The sequence below is a fragment of the Pagrus major genome, chromosome 23 (genome assembly GCF_040436345.1).
Source record: "Pagrus major chromosome 23, Pma_NU_1.0".
Classification (NCBI taxonomy): domain Eukaryota; kingdom Metazoa; phylum Chordata; class Actinopteri; order Spariformes; family Sparidae; genus Pagrus; species Pagrus major.
The window spans coordinates 20,573,741-20,590,157 of NC_133237.1; the positions used below are offsets into that span (position 1 = coordinate 20,573,741).

At 38.8% G+C, this 16,417-nt stretch overlaps 1 protein-coding gene across 4 annotated transcripts; it reads right to left on the reverse strand.

The window, feature by feature from the left end:
- Nucleotides 1–980: 980 nt before the first annotated feature.
- Nucleotides 981–15,531, reverse strand: stat3 (signal transducer and activator of transcription 3 (acute-phase response factor)). Of its 4 annotated transcripts, none has more exons than XM_073493828.1 (24): nucleotides 15,281–15,531; nucleotides 11,494–11,643; nucleotides 10,601–10,844; nucleotides 10,313–10,405; nucleotides 10,105–10,186; nucleotides 9,878–9,978; nucleotides 9,315–9,466; nucleotides 8,822–8,980; nucleotides 8,301–8,393; nucleotides 8,105–8,164; nucleotides 7,971–8,000; nucleotides 7,774–7,867; nucleotides 7,633–7,680; nucleotides 7,441–7,524; nucleotides 6,291–6,389; nucleotides 6,033–6,168; nucleotides 5,884–5,936; nucleotides 5,694–5,788; nucleotides 5,381–5,520; nucleotides 5,075–5,293; nucleotides 4,910–4,952; nucleotides 3,406–3,465; nucleotides 2,348–2,448; nucleotides 981–2,159 (listed from the first exon to the last, which is right to left on the reverse strand). In XM_073493828.1, exons 2-24 carry the CDS (start codon nucleotides 11,619–11,621, stop codon nucleotides 2,119–2,121), a joined length of 2,355 nt encoding a protein of 784 aa, XP_073349929.1. In that variant the 5' UTR covers nucleotides 11,622–11,643; nucleotides 15,281–15,531; the 3' UTR covers nucleotides 981–2,118. The 4 variants fall into 4 exon arrangements, with proteins under 4 accessions (XP_073349929.1, XP_073349931.1, XP_073349927.1 ...); XM_073493826.1 differs by having other exon boundaries at nucleotides 1,455–2,159; nucleotides 5,072–5,293; nucleotides 15,281–15,369; XM_073493830.1 differs by lacking the exon at nucleotides 3,406–3,465 and having other exon boundaries at nucleotides 15,281–15,522.
- Nucleotides 15,532–16,417: the final 886 nt, after the last annotated feature.

The window sequence follows — 16,417 nt, forward strand, 5'->3', positions numbered from 1 at the left end:
TGTTTAAATACCAATAAAAAAAAGAGCATTGTGTTGATTTTCTGTGTTGCTGAATTTGCACCCAAGATAATAAAGAGACAGGACCTCTCTAATTCAGTTAGCCTGTTTGTTTTTTGTGGGTGAGTCAATTTTTCCCCCTTTTTTCATGAAAAGCATCTTTACGGCATTACACCTCATCTCTTTTTCCCCTCCGGCAGGCTTTGCCAGATGAACAGAGGCCCTGAGTTAACTGCTTGCATATAACTCATAACATTTTGCTTTATTGCTTCTCCTAAATCTTTGGAGTTCCTCTTTGGTAATGATCTGTCGTCAGTGGTTTCCCCATCTACAGTGGCGCATTGCTGCATATTTCCCTTTCCTGATGCTGGTTCTCAACCATTCCCTTGAACATTACACAGGCACTGCCTACTTTCAGGATAAAGTCTCCAATAAAACCTGTTTTACACTAAATTGAGCTAGATAAGAAAACTATTATAATGTCTGCTAGTTCTTCTGTGATGGCTGACCTCACTTCAACTTGTGCCCTGAGTTTACACCATCACGGTCCAGACTGAATCTGAAACAGCGATGTTGTCACCCAGGATCATTTGATCTGGTATCTGTTTTTTACTCATCATCTTCATGATTCATTATCATTTTAAGGCTCAGCTAAATATTCAAACATGAAAAACAGAATATTTTCCTTGCACATCAATTGATACATGTAGTAGTGAATTATACCAAGTTGAAAAACAAAGTTCAGCCATGACTGCTGCTTTTATCTGGCTGTTTAATTAGTTATCTGTTAAAAGTTGTACTGTATTTTCTGGATTTATGAGTCCACCAATAATTTCCTGTCTAAGAGGTGACATGGTAACACAATGTTCTATATAATGTGGATAATCAGGCTGTAACAATTCTGATGTAAATTTGCAATCCTTGAGCACGTTTGGAAAATTTACCTACAAATAAACATTTACACCAATAGATTACTTGACGACTTTTAGTGCTAACTTGTTTTTATTGCCTTCTGTCCAATAATGAATAGTTACAGCATATCTTACAGAAAACCTCTTGACATTTTATGGCATGACAGACAAACGTGTGGCTTGGATTAAACTCAACTGACAGGGTTTGCTCAACTGTATGAAAGATCAAAAGTCAACCGCTACATATTTCACTATGTACACTCTGTTAGAGTGAAATATCTCTCTTTAACATCCATGGTTAAGTTGATTACAAGTTTTTCCTACAGTAAGTAGTTCATAAATGATTTACATTACACATCCCATCATATCAGGGGAATTCAGGCACAACAAAAAATATTTCAACTCCCAATTTCAAAAGCAAGTGCAATTCTCGTGATCACAAATTACAGTATTCAAGTGGCAGTGACAAAAAAACTGTTATCAGAGCACCACTTCTACTGGTTATGTCACATATTTTCTCACAACACTATGGGGGAAAAAAGCTTACAAGAAAATTGTCTTTAAAACACTTAAATTCTTAGGTTTTTTTTCTCTCTACAGTTTTTTAACATGAAATATAAGAAATATTCCATTTGGAGAAAAACATAAAACAGAAACGATTACACTCAAAGAAACCAAGGTATAGTGGAACACCTGTGACATTACATTTGGCATGGACTAAAAATGCGACACAACGTATTGAAAAAGACCATTAAATGCATAAAAACGAAACAAAGCACAATTCCAAAGCGGCATAGCTTATACAACAATTATTCTCATGAAATTTTCTTATTCAAAGAAAGAAAACACATTAATTCATAACCGTTTTAAAAGTCAATGACGCAAAAATACAATTCTTTCCAAAAACACAATTCCAGATACTTAAATGTACTTAATATATCTATGAAGATGGTAAAGTACTGAATGGGAGCACAATGCTGTTTAAAATACAACAGGTCAGTATCAGTCAACCATTTCACACAGCTGCAGGTGGATAGTCTAAAACTTTTTTAAAAGAACATCTTTTAAAATCAATTCCCTCTGGTGTGAAAGTGAGTCATTTTTACACAGGAAAAAGGAACAAACTGTACAGGCAGAGTGTGTGTACGGAGGGAGAATCCTCCATCACAACATAATATCAAATCCCAACAGAGAAGGAACGAAAACCTCTTCACATAGGTGATGCTACATCCATGTCCAAAGTGAGTGAATCTGTGGAAGAAATCCAAAGACAACTTTTAGTATTAGTTATCAATCAAGTCCTGCAGTGCATGTTATTATTCTTCTACTTTTTGGAACATGAGACATCGGGTTGGGGCATGTAGCTGTGTTGGTTAAGGTTAAGGGACTATCATTGCAAAGATATGTGAGCATGTACACCGTCTGTGTAACCGACTTACCCAAATGTCCTGGATTAGTTTCAGGTTCAGTATTGTGCATCAGGGAGTCGAGGGTGCGAGGCGACATGGGGAACAGGTCACTGGTGTTTCCAGAGTTTGTGCTGTGAAAAAATAAACAAAAAAAGAGATAAAATGTTATTAATCAAACTGAAACGCCTACCAAGGGTCATACACACACGTACACATGGATTCCTGCGATACTTTCAATATAACTAAAGTGACAACATCTGTCGTCACACTTTACCACAAATGATAGCTATTAGTCACCAACTAACTTTTGTATGTCAGTGTACATCTTCATCACACTAACCGCAGGGCTACCATAAATAAATGGGGTGTGATTCGGCTACATTGTTTAAGACACATATGGGTGAGTAATGAGTCTAATCATAGCAAGATGACTCAGCATTCATGTCAGTGTGCAAAATCATGCCCCAAGAAAGAGAGCAGATGAGAGATGGGATGGATATGTGGTAAAATACTGATAAATATTTGGATATAAATACCAAAATACATTAGTAATTAAACCTGGGCAGATGTTGAGCATGTTGCAAACTGTTAATGTTAATGAAAATGTCAACGTGACAACAGCTTATGGTTAGCACAGTGGATTAAGGTTGATCGAACAGGCCATTATTACACAGGCTTAATAAAGTACAATTTTCTGTCCTTTTGTTTCCATCTCTGTTCAAACTGAAATGGCTTTTTGCTTACGAAATTATTTTAGTCGAAAAAAAAACCCCAAAACTAAAATTAGCTTAAATTTCTAACCAGTTTTCCTCAAACAATCCTGCACAAATACTTCATGCTAGGATTGTTTGAATAAAAAGATGATTTATTTGAGGAATTATGGTACAAATGCCTGGGGTCCTCAAACAAAATGAAAAACTGATGGATGGCAGGGAGATGTATTAGGACCAGGAAAAATGTCGGTGAGTTAGAATGAGAAACAGAAATTACTGCACGAATGCCCCTGAAACCCACCTATCAAACACACAAACAAAGTGACAAGACGCACACAAAGCCCTACATGCCCCCCCCGCCCCCCGAGCGCCTACCCTGGGAATCCGTTCCCAAGCAGATCACTGTCCGGCAAGTCCATGAACACGGAGGGACACCTACGGAGACAGGTCAGGATCTCACTGATCAAACCTCACAACGCCATCAAACCCACGATCAACCAAAGCACACATGGTTGACTGGCCTGCGCATACACTTCCCTGATCTCAGTCAAAAGCAAGATCAACTCAGAGTCCATGTTTCATTTAGCTACTTTCAATATTGTAATCTTTCTAATTAAGCCTGAAAAAAATGATTAATTTCATTGTCAGCTAATTTGTTGCTAATTGTCTCAATGAATCAATTAGTTGTTCGTCTATAAAATGTCAGAAAAAGATGAAAAATTACACAGTGTTATTTTAAGTCCAAGATAACATCCTCAAATGTCTTGTTTTATCCACAACCCAACAATATTCAGTTTCCTGTCAAAGAGGAGCAATCAAACCAGAGAAAATTAACATATACAAAGCAGGAAACAGAGAATCAAGCCAATTATCAAACTGATAAATAAATCTTTCCTCTGCTAATGGGAATGCATACAATTTCTGAGGTAAGAGTGTTTCTTTGTCGCTATTTATATTCTTTTTCGTCATTTTGGCCATGTTCATACTTGTAAGTGTCTTAATACAAATGAACGTTTTAAGGCATACATAAAAATTCTTGAATGTGTGAGTGACATTTTTTTGTTTTTTGTACCACATAAAAATCCTTTAAAGGGGCATTTATTCCCTTTCTCTCATTAAAATTCTAGGATATATGAATATGCAAATATTTTTTATTTCATAAGTTTAACTACTTGACACAAGATGTCTCCTACTTCACTGTATAGACCATTCTTAGTGTATGTGCACTGGAGGCTTTAGGTTTCCACATCATACTTGTACCAAACTATTTGTGATGTCACAAATCATGCTCATAAGCCTACCTCTTAAAATCTGATTTTCAGTGAGCACAAAGTAAATGTACGCTTTCAGCAATGAACATGAAAACAGCCTTCTAGTTTCACCCTACATGGTGAAGCTCACACATTGATTGTTCATTTCGGGGTAGCCGCAACGCTACAAGAACAACAAGCGTCCTTGTTATGTACATATTGAGAGTATCACCATGAGTGGGTTAGTTTGAGAACAGACGATGGTCTTGGTTTTGGCAGCTGTAAACTGTGACCTGTCTAAACTGAATCTATACATGATTTGCACATATCAGAGTTCACAGTATTTGGTGTGAACAGGGTGATGGTTCCTCCAATGTCTCTGATGACTCACAGTGACAGTGAAAACAGTTCTCTGTTCTCTTTTTACTTGAACATTTAGCAACAACACATGAAAAAAAAAAGTTTGACAAAGGAAGTGCAGATCTCAAGTAAGCATGTTCAGAGAACTTGTCCTTCCAAAAAGAAACAGAAAGTAATAAGGAATAAATAAGCAGAGGTCACTGGGTCGCATGAGATCTTCCCGTAAATGCTGACGACTAAAAGATAAGGGAGGAGTGACAGATACTTACGGGGTAACACAGATGAACTTTGTCTTCAAGTACGGCACAATAGCTGTCAGGAAAAAGAAAATGTTACTGACCACCATTAAAAGAAATAACATGCATACAAAACAGTATGTGTAGTTTCTCTGAAACTGCATAGATAGCACAAAGAACAAAGCAGTGACTTACTACCTGTAGGGTCTCCTCCCATCTCTGGTTCAGGAGCTGCCTCTGGTCTGCAGTATTTCCCAAAAGCTTCCTCTTTGGGGATTTCAGGGTAAAGGTACACAAGAGGTGAAACCAGGATGTTGGTGGCATCCATAATCTTGTAGCCCATAATGATGTCAGCAAAAGACATGCTGTTGAGCTGCTGCTTGGTGTAGGGCTCGACTGACTGGATCTGGGTCTTTCCTATAAGGATTCAAGAAAGTTCAGTTTCACATCAGAAAATAAAGTAAATCCTTGAAACACTGTGAGAAAAAGTCCCCAAATACTCACCACTGATGTCTTTCTCTACCCATGTAAATGTAATTCCCCCCTCCTTGCTGCTCTCACTGAAGCGCAGCAGGAAAGTGCCAGGAGGTTTTGGACTAAGAAGGGCCCTCTCCCTCTCCTTACTGATAAAGCCCATGATATACCTGTAGAAAAGCAACAGGAAGTCATATAAATAGATGCTTAATTTTAAAATAGCAAGTCTATTTTAATGTTGTTGACCATTGCATTCCAAAAAACACTTTCTATAATATGAAATGCAGCTAACAGGCAATTCCAAAGACTGCTCCGGGACTGTAAACAAAGGACGACCTCTTACCCTTCATTCCACAGTGCCAGGATATACTTCTTCACCAGGTCAATAATGTTGTCCAGCCACACCCAGAAGGAGAAGCCTTTGCCAGCCATGTTTTCCTGCGAAGAGGAAGGAGAAAAAATAACTCACATTGAAGCAACACAATGGCAAGATGGCAGACTGAACCATATGACCATATGTGGTTGGTAAGTACCTTACAGAACTTGGCCCAAGTGATCTGACAGCCAGAGTAGTTGACACAAGGCCCTGGATTGGACAATCACAGAAAAAACATCATACATTAATTTATATGACACAGTGCAAAGATTAACATTTTAGAGACTTTTAGGTGCGACAACTCACCTAGTAATTTCTCAGCAAGTGTGGTGAGCTGTTCAATGGTCAGGCCTCTCTTGGTGGTAGAGGAAAACTGCCAGCTTAGCACCTCAGCCACCTGGTCCCAGGTCCCCACTGGAGGCTTGGTGAAGAAGTTCACATTCTGTACAGAGACACCCAGGTCAACATAGTTTAAAGTATCTTATTTTTTATATACAACTGTAATGTGGAAACACTCTTTCCAAGCATTGTTCAGCCCCTTTCCACCAGAGGGTGCTGTCTTACCTTTGGGTGGTTAGTGAGCATGTTGTACCACAGAATGGAGGCCCAGGCGTTAGGCATCTGGCAGATGTTTGAAATGACTACCACAGGCAGGGAATGAGTCTGCACAAAAGGGGAAACATTTATTTCAGTATGGTAATATGATCTTCTTCTCTTTTAAACAGTTTGGTTATCCCTTGCAGACATTTACTCATGATGTGAAAGAGTTCAGCTTCCTTTTCATTGCCCTTTCATTCTCATAATGAGACTTCCTCAGGACATACTTCTGTTGATACCTCTGCCAAAGAGGACAAGATTCCACCTGTATCTGTTTGTTTGTTTATTGGTTTGTCGGCAGAATCACACAGAAACTACTGGATGGATTTCCATGAAACTTCACAGGAGGATTTATCTCGGCCCAGCATAGACCCTATTAATCTTTGGTGCAAATCAGGATAAAAGGATGGATGCAGGAATGTTTTTCTCTCTTTTTTTACATTGCAAGGTGATTTTCGACATGCAGATGTAAAAATGTGAAAGCCACAGAAGATGCATGTTCTAGTTTGCCAGCAAATTGGTTGTGGCCAAGGGTTTAACTTCAATCAGTCAAGCAATAAACAGTAGCAGAATTGCATCTTTTGACTAATAATGTAAAGCCGACTTGGCTCGGCCCGTCTTCTGTCTTCGCAGCAAACAAATGCCATCTGTCAGAGGGAAACCTCTGTCTTGCTATGAACACAAACATTATTGTGTTACACATGCTGTGGAAGCGTGTTGGAGTTTAGAGGAAATACATAATGCTTGGTATACTGGACATGAAGGTTAACTTGGTCATAACATACTCCTTTGACACCCGAGTGACAGGTGTCTGCATATTCAAGGAAAAATGTTTCTTCGCACAGAAAGTTGTAAAAATCAGACTTCAGGAGAAATATTCATTGGCATTTACTCTGCTCTACCCCATCAGTGGAGTAACTGGGGTCAGGGCAATAACTAGGTTGACGTAGGAGGTTCAACTTTAACAGGCCATGAAGAAGCTGGGGTGGCGACAGTGTTTGGAGGCGGAAGATTTTGTTAATGAGTCATTCGTCTCACTTTGTATGGGTTGCAAAAGAAAAGTGTTGTTGTATTTATACAGTTTAGTAAGTTCATGACATAGAGACATGATACTGACCTCCAGATCAATCTTCAGGCCTTGGTGGTAGACTTCTGTCTCAAAAGTGATAAGATGGAGCTCCTCTGTGACAATCAGGGAGGCCTAGAGAAAGCAGATTATTCAAACCTCTTCTGCATACAAATGATCTTATTTTAAAAAGCAATCTGAGCATTAGTACTATTCCCACCAAGGGTCAATAATAGTACTTACATCGCTATTGGTCCGGCCACCATTGCCACACCTCTGTTCTCTCAGGGTCTGTAACAAACGGGAAGTAAGTGCTGCTTAGCGACCTTTTATCAGAGAATTTCATCAGTGTCATCTGTTAAGAATTTTGCCTCTATAACTCACCAAGTGTTTAAACTCTGCTGACAGGCTGCCATTGTTGGACTCCTCCATGTTCATAACTTTTGTGTTGGTGCCAAGGATGTTAAACTTTCGTGACCTACAAAAAAAAAAAAAAAAAAAAATCAAGAAAAAGCAGAAAGTGAGGTTCTTTTCTAGAGTAACAAAGTAAATAATCAGGGTTGAAATTCTGAAAGTCTTACCCTCGAATGGCCGCCACATCTCCAGATTCCCTGAAAAACAAACAATTTAAATCAGTAAAGTAGTAAATTCTCCAAAGGTCTTCCGTCAAAGAATTAATAAAAATGATAGATAACCCAAATAAATAAAAACTCACTTGTCAATGCAAACTTTAATTTTCAGTTGGTAATTGAGTTCAGGGAACTTAACGAGTAACCTAGAAATATATGAGAGAAAATATTGTCAGGACAATTCATTAGGATATAAAATATGCAACGGTGGAACTTTCTGTAAATTGTTCAAATAAAAACACACATGTTGTTTCTGATGTGTGTTGCAGGTGTGCATTTTACCTGACTTTATTTGTGAACTGCACTCCTGTTTTGATGACCAGAGGTCTGTCTGGATGCATGGGCATACAAGGCTGCCTTTCCACCACAAAGGCACTAGAAGAAAGAGTGGATCATGTTTCAGAGGAGAAACTCCATAAAACATAGCAACATATGGTGAAGAGAATCTAAGGTCAAAGGTCCCTTTCCCCAAAGGCTCCCCAAAATGATTTACAGCTCTTAAGTGCATCTTTGTCTTCCATCTGACGGATGAATGGGGATGGCTCGGATGTCATTACATTTAGCAAATGAATATTGTGAGATTCACAGAAAGCCCTGTATCATTAGTAATTGTAACTTTGAGTTGTCCCCCATTGAGTGTTTCTAAAGGTTTGATTTGATTTCACTTTATTATAAGAATATCCAATTCAGACCCAAACTAAGATGTAACAGTCTGTTCAGTCTAGGCTTGTAGTCAATAATTATCATCCATGCAGATCATGTCTGTCAACACTTGAAGAGTGAAGATTTGTCACATGCAGTACCTCTTCATCAGGTTTCTGAACAAGTCCACGATCTTCTCCTCCAGGGCAGGCCGGTGCTGGATGATGGGGTCTCCTTTGTAGGACACCTTCTGCTGAAGCTCCTCCAGCTTCTTGATCTGCTGACGAATCTGGAGCTGAGACTCAGCCAAGGATGTGATCCTGGTCAGAAAAATGATACCCAGTTCAAGTTAAATGTTTTAATGAAACATGTCTCTAGCTGTCAAACTGACTTGACTGTACTGTGAGCAGCAAAGTGGATGGCTGTTTTGTTTTTTATTTGATTCAAATAAGTAACTTTATTATTTCATTTAATTTATGATTGAAATATCTTATTTACCCGATTTCTACAGAAAATACCCATTAATGTTGTTTATATAAAGCTTTCATCAACTACAAAACATACATTTTGTTTTTTTTAGAAGCTTTTAAATATTAATTATTATGTGACCTAAAATCGATTTAGGAAATTGCTTAAAACTTGTATCCTAGTTACCATGTTTCGAGGCGGTCCAGGCAGATGTTAGGAGGTCCTCCAATACAGGCAATTTGCTGCCTTCTCTTCCAGTCTGCAAGTTCTTCATCTGTCAAGTTTTTCTGTACATAATCCATGGCGGTCAGCAAACCTCCCATCTCTGTCACGATTTGCTGCAAGATAACAAGCACAGGAAGCATTAAACATGGTCTTAATCAGATTCTACTGGGCTCATCTCTACATTGTGCGTGTGATACAGTTCTTTGCAGTTTCATAATCAGCATTTTAGAGGCTGAGCGTCATGCCTAAAATCTTCTGCAATTTGTGCCCATTAACAATCATGAGCTGGGTGTGTCCCTGTAACACATCACTAGAGGTGTTGCTCCATTTGTTTGCAAGTTCTTTCATTATTTTTATGCCACACTTTTTATGCCAAATATGCAGGTGAACAGCCTTTCTTTTATTTTTGTTTATCAATTATTATCTTCTTGTCTTCACTGAAAGCATTTGAGATAATCCAAACTGTTACAATTCTTGCTCCTGTATCTTTGAATTTAATTCACAACATAAGCATAGTCACTCACCCTCCTGAGCTGGTCCAGGGCACTCAGCATCTGCTCAAGCTGAGCCATCTTCTGTCTGGTAGCAGCTGCTTGACTATTCCCATTAAGGTCCTGGGACAACTCTGGACAGAGAAGGGACATGGCATAGATCAGCAACCAAATATATTCATGTAATTTATAGCAAATAAGTATTAATCTGAAAGTTAAATATCACAGCCAAAACTAAGAAAATATTAATTAAAATATACCTCCTTGGCTTTTCAATGTCTTGTAATTGAAGTCAAAGTCATCTTGCAAGTTCTCAAGCATTTTCATTTTCTGTTCCATATCCTGAAGAAAAACAGATGGATTTATATAATTATGACAAGACAGACTAATTGGTCAAAGTTAGATGATGTTCAGGATTCTTTATAAACTGCATATTCAAATACTTAATCGTCTCTGATGGAAACTTACCTGCACGCGCTTCCTGATGTCTTGAAGGTTGTGCTCCAGTATCTGCTGCTTCTCTGTCACTACTGTCCCAGTTGGATGGGCTGCCTGGCCATCCTGCAAGAGAATAAAGCATATACTAACATGTAAAACCATTGTGCCAACCCATTTATGTCGTTACTTCAGAGTGCAATGTATGTGATGTGGTTTAAAGGGTATACTATTTCACTGCTGTACCAGCTGAAATTCATGAATCGAAGCTCTTTGATGTATTATTAATGCTACAGCTAGGTTAGCGCAGCTCTTCTCTACCTGTGCAGCAGAGGTGGCGGTCTGCAGCAGTCTTTGCTCCTCCCACAGACAACGGGCAACAATGCGGGCAATATCCATCGGCTTCTCCAAGTACTTGCTCTGCAGATGCTGTTTGATCCTTCGCAAGTTGTGCTGGTAGAGTACATTGTTCTCCTGCAGGAAACGGCTATACTGCTGGTCTATTTCCCCCAAGAGGTTGTGGAACACCAGTGTGGCGTGTGACTCCTTATTGGCAGCGTAAGCCCTTGTAAAGGAAGAGATAATCAGGATATTTTTATTTATAGGTCCTTCTAAGGGACAAAAGTCTGGATATTTCTTTCTGGTGAAAATTCTGCATCTGGTCTACACAAAAATACACAGTGATAGACAATCGTACTGATTTGCTGCTGGTGGCAATAATTCTTTGAGAATGCCTAAATCCTGATGCCAGATTGGCTATCTACACAAATAATAATCACTTTTACCATTGCCTCACTCCCAACAATTTTCACTGAAACCTGTACAGTAGTTTTTAAGATATTCTGGAAAGTAATTAACAAAAAAAGAAGTGAACCTCTTTTGCTACTTTTTAATTTCTCCCTTAAAAAAAGGAAAAATCTTAGAGGAAAGCTTCATCACTGAACACAGAAAAGGTAAAGTCTGATATGTGATATGCATGAAATCCCTGTAATGGTGTCATTAGGGAAGAAGATGGCATAATAAAGAAGGCGTTAACCAAGATTTGATAAAACACAATAGCTGTTGGTGTGGCAAGCTATCAGCAATTCATGGTGAGTGGCCCACTGCCAGTCTGAAGGGAGTGGAGAATAAAAGCTATTTTATGGCATATGTAGCAAACAGAAGAAACAAAATATGCTTTCATAACAGAGCCAAATAATTAAATTATTTCTCACCAGTCCTGACTCTCGATCCAGGGGGCGAGGAACTGCCGTAGTTCCATGGGGAAGCTGTCACTGTACAAGTGGTAGAGTTGCTCCAGATACCTGGTCTCCAGCTGCTGTAACTGGTTCCACTGGGCCATCCTGACATACACCTCCTCAAACCTACAAAAAGAAGACGAGGGTAACAATATAAAATAAGCAAGACGCTCAGAGAATACGTCTGGGAAGGAACGCAAGACAACGTGGCTTAACAGAATAACTGACGAGAGAGAAATAGCTAAATGACGTTTTCTCTGAAATTTATAAGAGGCCCTTGGGAGGCCTCCTATTCAGCACATTCACTTCCTGTTCAGTGAAACACTTCGCCTCTACCAAGAAATATAGGTCAATGTGAACAGCTGTCAAGTCCCTAAGCAGATAGGCATTAATGATATTTGGCTGAGGTGTTGCCCCACACACAACAATGAAAACCACACTTCCTTTTCTGAGCTTATAGAAAGCTGTTAGCATGGATTCAAAACAAGTGAAACATATTCTTCGACATATTCATCTGAGGAGCACAATGCAACTTGAACAATATACTCTCATTAATCCAAACTCGGTTGCTTGCAAAGACTCATGGTAGGTTCAGCTGGCCTTCTCATCTTACCAAAAGCAAGCTACACTGTTGCCTGAAGGGCTTTAAATAATACACCAACAATAACCAGTAAAGTCAAAGAAAGTTGTCTCCTCCAGCATCCGTATTAAATGACCACCAACTGAAGCATTTGCTTAATATTACATACATTTTATGATTTAATAATACTGTTACATTATCATCCAAAATCAGAGTCAAAGGGAGATTAGTCAATACTTGTTGGAAAGCCACATTGCACAATACCGTGTTGCGCAGTGCACTAAGCCGAATTTAGATATAAGAACAGAATTATAGCATAGCTCTGATCCTTGATAACTGATGACTCAGACATGATAACAAACAACTACACTCTGCTGAATGTTCTCAGGAGATAGGATACTGTGCTTCCTGCCAGGCAGCACAGATTTCAAAGATAATGCTGTTACCATTTAAAAAAGCTTAAACAAGTACTTCAACTTGCATCTGTACATGTTTAACAATTAATTAGGCCATACACTTCATGTTTTTCCCTCTCCCATTCATGTACAGAGTATTAAAAGCCCCTCTCAGTATAAAACAATCCACTATATAACCACCAACCACAGCCTCAATAAAAACTAACGAGTTAATCAAGATTGTCCCACAGAGTGCCAACAAAAACTGAACATTATTACATTGCAAAAATTTTATTTGTTTTATTTTCCACTAAGGCTATCTTTGCTGTTTCAGTACTTCGATACCACATGTTTAAAACAATATAATCTCCATTAATTATACATTTGATAGTATCTAAAGTACCACAGCTATAGACAAATACACAGATCTACAAGCAGATTTTCAAACCAAGACTGCACGGATTACCATTATTACAAATGTTTTGTTATGTGTTCTGTGACTTTTTCCTGTACTGGCACTGTGTGTACAGGTTGTTAATTAGTTGAAAATGGTATTGAGTAGTTGGGTTCACAATAACGATGGAAAGGTATGTAATCGTAAGGCACTACGTAATACTGTACAGGTATACCTAACTGACCGGTATCTCAGTTTAAGAATCTATATCATGTATTTCAGTTTCACCCAAATCATTTCAGGGGTCCCAGGGAAACCGCAAAAATTCAGCTAAAACAATTATTCTCACTTGACGCAGCTGTCCACAAACGTGACGGTTTTCATGTGACCTACGTTCCTCTTTCACGAACAGATGAAAAAGGTGCATCTGCATGGTGTGAATTTCTGGCCATGTGACAACAGGATCACATCAAAGAGTCGCTGAGTCATCGTCAATAGTGAGAGGGTATCTTTCATTTTTGCACCATCTGAATTAGTATTTCCTACTTTCTATTTCTGGTGAATTTGGGTTAACGCTACCTCAGCTTGGTGTTTTATTTCACAGAGAAGACCCAAGACTCTTCATTCTGTTTACAAACGTCTTGGCACAATTTGCCTTCAACTAATCCACTACCTTTATCATATCATTCCACATATTACATTGTATTCCAGAGTTACTACTAAATGTGCCACTTACATCAGGTAGCTAGACTGTTCTGACCTATGGGTGAGTCCCTCTGTGATCTTTGTGCAGGATTATCAGTGACCCAGTTTCTACATTCACAGAAGTGGTATTATGCTGTCTAATAATCATTTAACCATGTTTGTTAATGCCACTAAGTCAATGGCTGCTAGACAACAAAAGATGACAGGATTATAGTGATCAGATGATAAAAGGCAAAGATTTATTTAGAAGGTAACAGGTTTGCAATAATTATTTTCCTAATCACTGAATCCATTTTTAATTTTTTTGTAATTTTAGTCAATAAAATGTCAAAAAATCATGAGAATGCTCATCACAACATCCCAGAGCCCACATGGACATCTTCAAATTTCTTCTTATGTACAACCAACAGACTAAAACCCAAAGACTCTTCCTTTTTCTGTTATAGCTGCCAAAGAAAAGCGGCAAATTATTACATGTAAGAAGCTGGAACCAGTAAATGTTTTACATTTTTATACGATTTAACGGATTATCAATATAGTTAACATTAGTTTGATTTTATTTCAATTAATTTCTAGGCATTGTGTCTGGATCACACATATGACAAATGATAGCCTCAAGGACTCTTTGAAATAAGCTGTTCTTTCACAACTACAAATGTATAGGCCAAGGCAGGCTACGAGTTTTGCCTTAACGTGACATTTTTAACATAAGTGTCCTTGTCTGAGTTTTGAAACTCAATCTCATGGTATGAAGGCATTGTCAGAAACTTGCTAGGCCAGCCAGGTGTGTGCTGTCTGTCCAGCTTCCAAAGCTTTGTAGTCGTGTGGCACAAAGAGTAAAGTACAATTTGATTCCTCTAAATCATGCCAGTGATATTCCAGGAAGTACTTCCTTGAATAAACAAAGAAAGCAGTTACATTGCCAGAATTTCACTTAATGGCCCCTGTAAACACAGATGACTACAATGCTCCACTATTATGCGTGTCATCTCTTTATCGTGGCAGAAATAAAGCATTGATGACCAAAGCTATGAGCCTGATACACTTACTGTATCACTATGACTCGAGCTGTACTGACAAACTCTTACTCTTAAAGTGGTATTTAGAAGAAACACACCCTGCCACACACCTCAAAACAAAGCCTAATGTGAAGACGTGCACTGGATATCTCTGAACCCAGTTTAATGAATGGGAGGATTGAATCCCAGTGCAAGGTGGCAAACATGTTGTGCCGCGGATGGGACGGAGATGGGCGTGACGATTAAAGGAAAACACGTGAGATTTACCTGAATTTCACATAACTTAATATGTATCCAGGTCAAGTTTGAGCTGTTTTTTTTTTTCCAGTCCTTATTAAACTAGGCGACACAGAAAACAAAACAGAAAACATAATTTCACGAGATCAAGACTGTAGTTGTAGTTGTATCGACCCCCAGAAGGAGCAAACAGTACCGGGTGCTACAGAAAAAACGTAGTATAACTTCTGTAACATCATGGCCGCACAGCATGAATAACTTATTACCTTGTCACAATGCTGCAGTAGTACTTCAGTAACATTATGGATAGAAGAGCTATCCGTGCATTACAGTAGCCTGCTGTAGCGTAATAATGAAAACAATCCCGCCTCGGGTCTAAGAAAAAAAAAGGATTTATTACATGGTAAAAGGAGAAGTCGTTTGAGTCGCTTACCTAGCTCGCTGTTAATCCTTTGTAAAGTTTCTCCGTCAAAAAATGAACTCTTTCTACTAAAAAACACTGACAGTAACAGTCAGTGGCGACTTTTGTACAACTTGAACGCACAAAAGCGAGGAAGAAAACACAGAAAAAGACCTTAACTCTGTATTTTAGCTTGCCAGCACGGGAAACACTTCTCCGTTGCACGTACAGAGACTCTCACCGAGCCCATTGCAGTCTTTCCAGCCACACAAACCCTACGAACTACATTATCGACACCTCTGACAGCCAATGCTGACCGCTATATCCGCCGTAGCCAATCAGAATGCAGTTTATGAGCGAGGGGGGCGGGATTTTACGCTGAGGTTGGTTGAGAACGTCGTGTTTACTGCTGTCGCAACTGCGCTGTTCCCGTCAGCGCAACCTCCCTACGGGCTGACCACAGAAGAGGCCCGCGCGCTCATTTTCCAGCGGAGGGAGGACGAGCAGTTCGACGGAGCAGCCAGGCTGGAAGTCATCTGAGTTACTGGCAGTGTCGACGTCATCAAGAGTTTAATAACACCAGTGCTGTTCATTATTGACATCCCTTAATCACAGTTCAGTGGGCCCGAGCCTCCCCTCACGGTAGGTAAACAAATAGAATAAAAACACATAATCTGACACACAATGTCATGTATTTAATATAATTCTTTGTAATATATTTAATCAAGTTTATACATAGTGTAGAATGCTCACACAATTAAGGACAATAAAAAAGGCAGTATATATTATTCAGTAAGCTTTTATTTATATTGAAGTGGTTAGGCAAAAGAGGCCTTAAACACAACAGAACGGATAAGCTTATTATTAGCTCATTATTTGTATATGAATCAATAACACCAAGAGCAATTGTGTCACAATTGTGTAACTGATCATTATTTTAACAATAACAACGTCTCAATATAGGCTGTGCATCACCTACCTCACGCTTATTGCTGGCTTGTTCTGTTTTTTAATAGCCAGTAGCTCAAAACAAGGCAAAATATACATGATTGCAAACAAACACTTCTTTTTTTAAAAGGGACCAATATCTTACAAGTGTTTCAGTGTTCAATGTGCTAGACAATGAGGACATGTTTGATAAAAGATCTATAAAAAGGATACTACTATAAT

Bases quoted from the DNA above. Each gene is read 5' to 3' on its own strand.
- stat3 (XM_073493826.1), bottom strand. From the start codon at position 11,621: ATGGCCCAGTGGAACCAGTTACAGCAGCTGGAGACCAGGTATCTGGAG. The intron at 10,845-11,493 runs GTGAGAAATAAT...TTCCTTTACAAG, and splicing joins TGGATCGAGAGTCAGGACTG to GGCTTACGCTGCCAATAAGG. The intron at 8,001-8,104 runs GTGAGTTTTTAT...TTTGTTTTTCAG, and splicing joins ATTAAAGTTTGCATTGACAA to GGAATCTGGAGATGTGGCGG.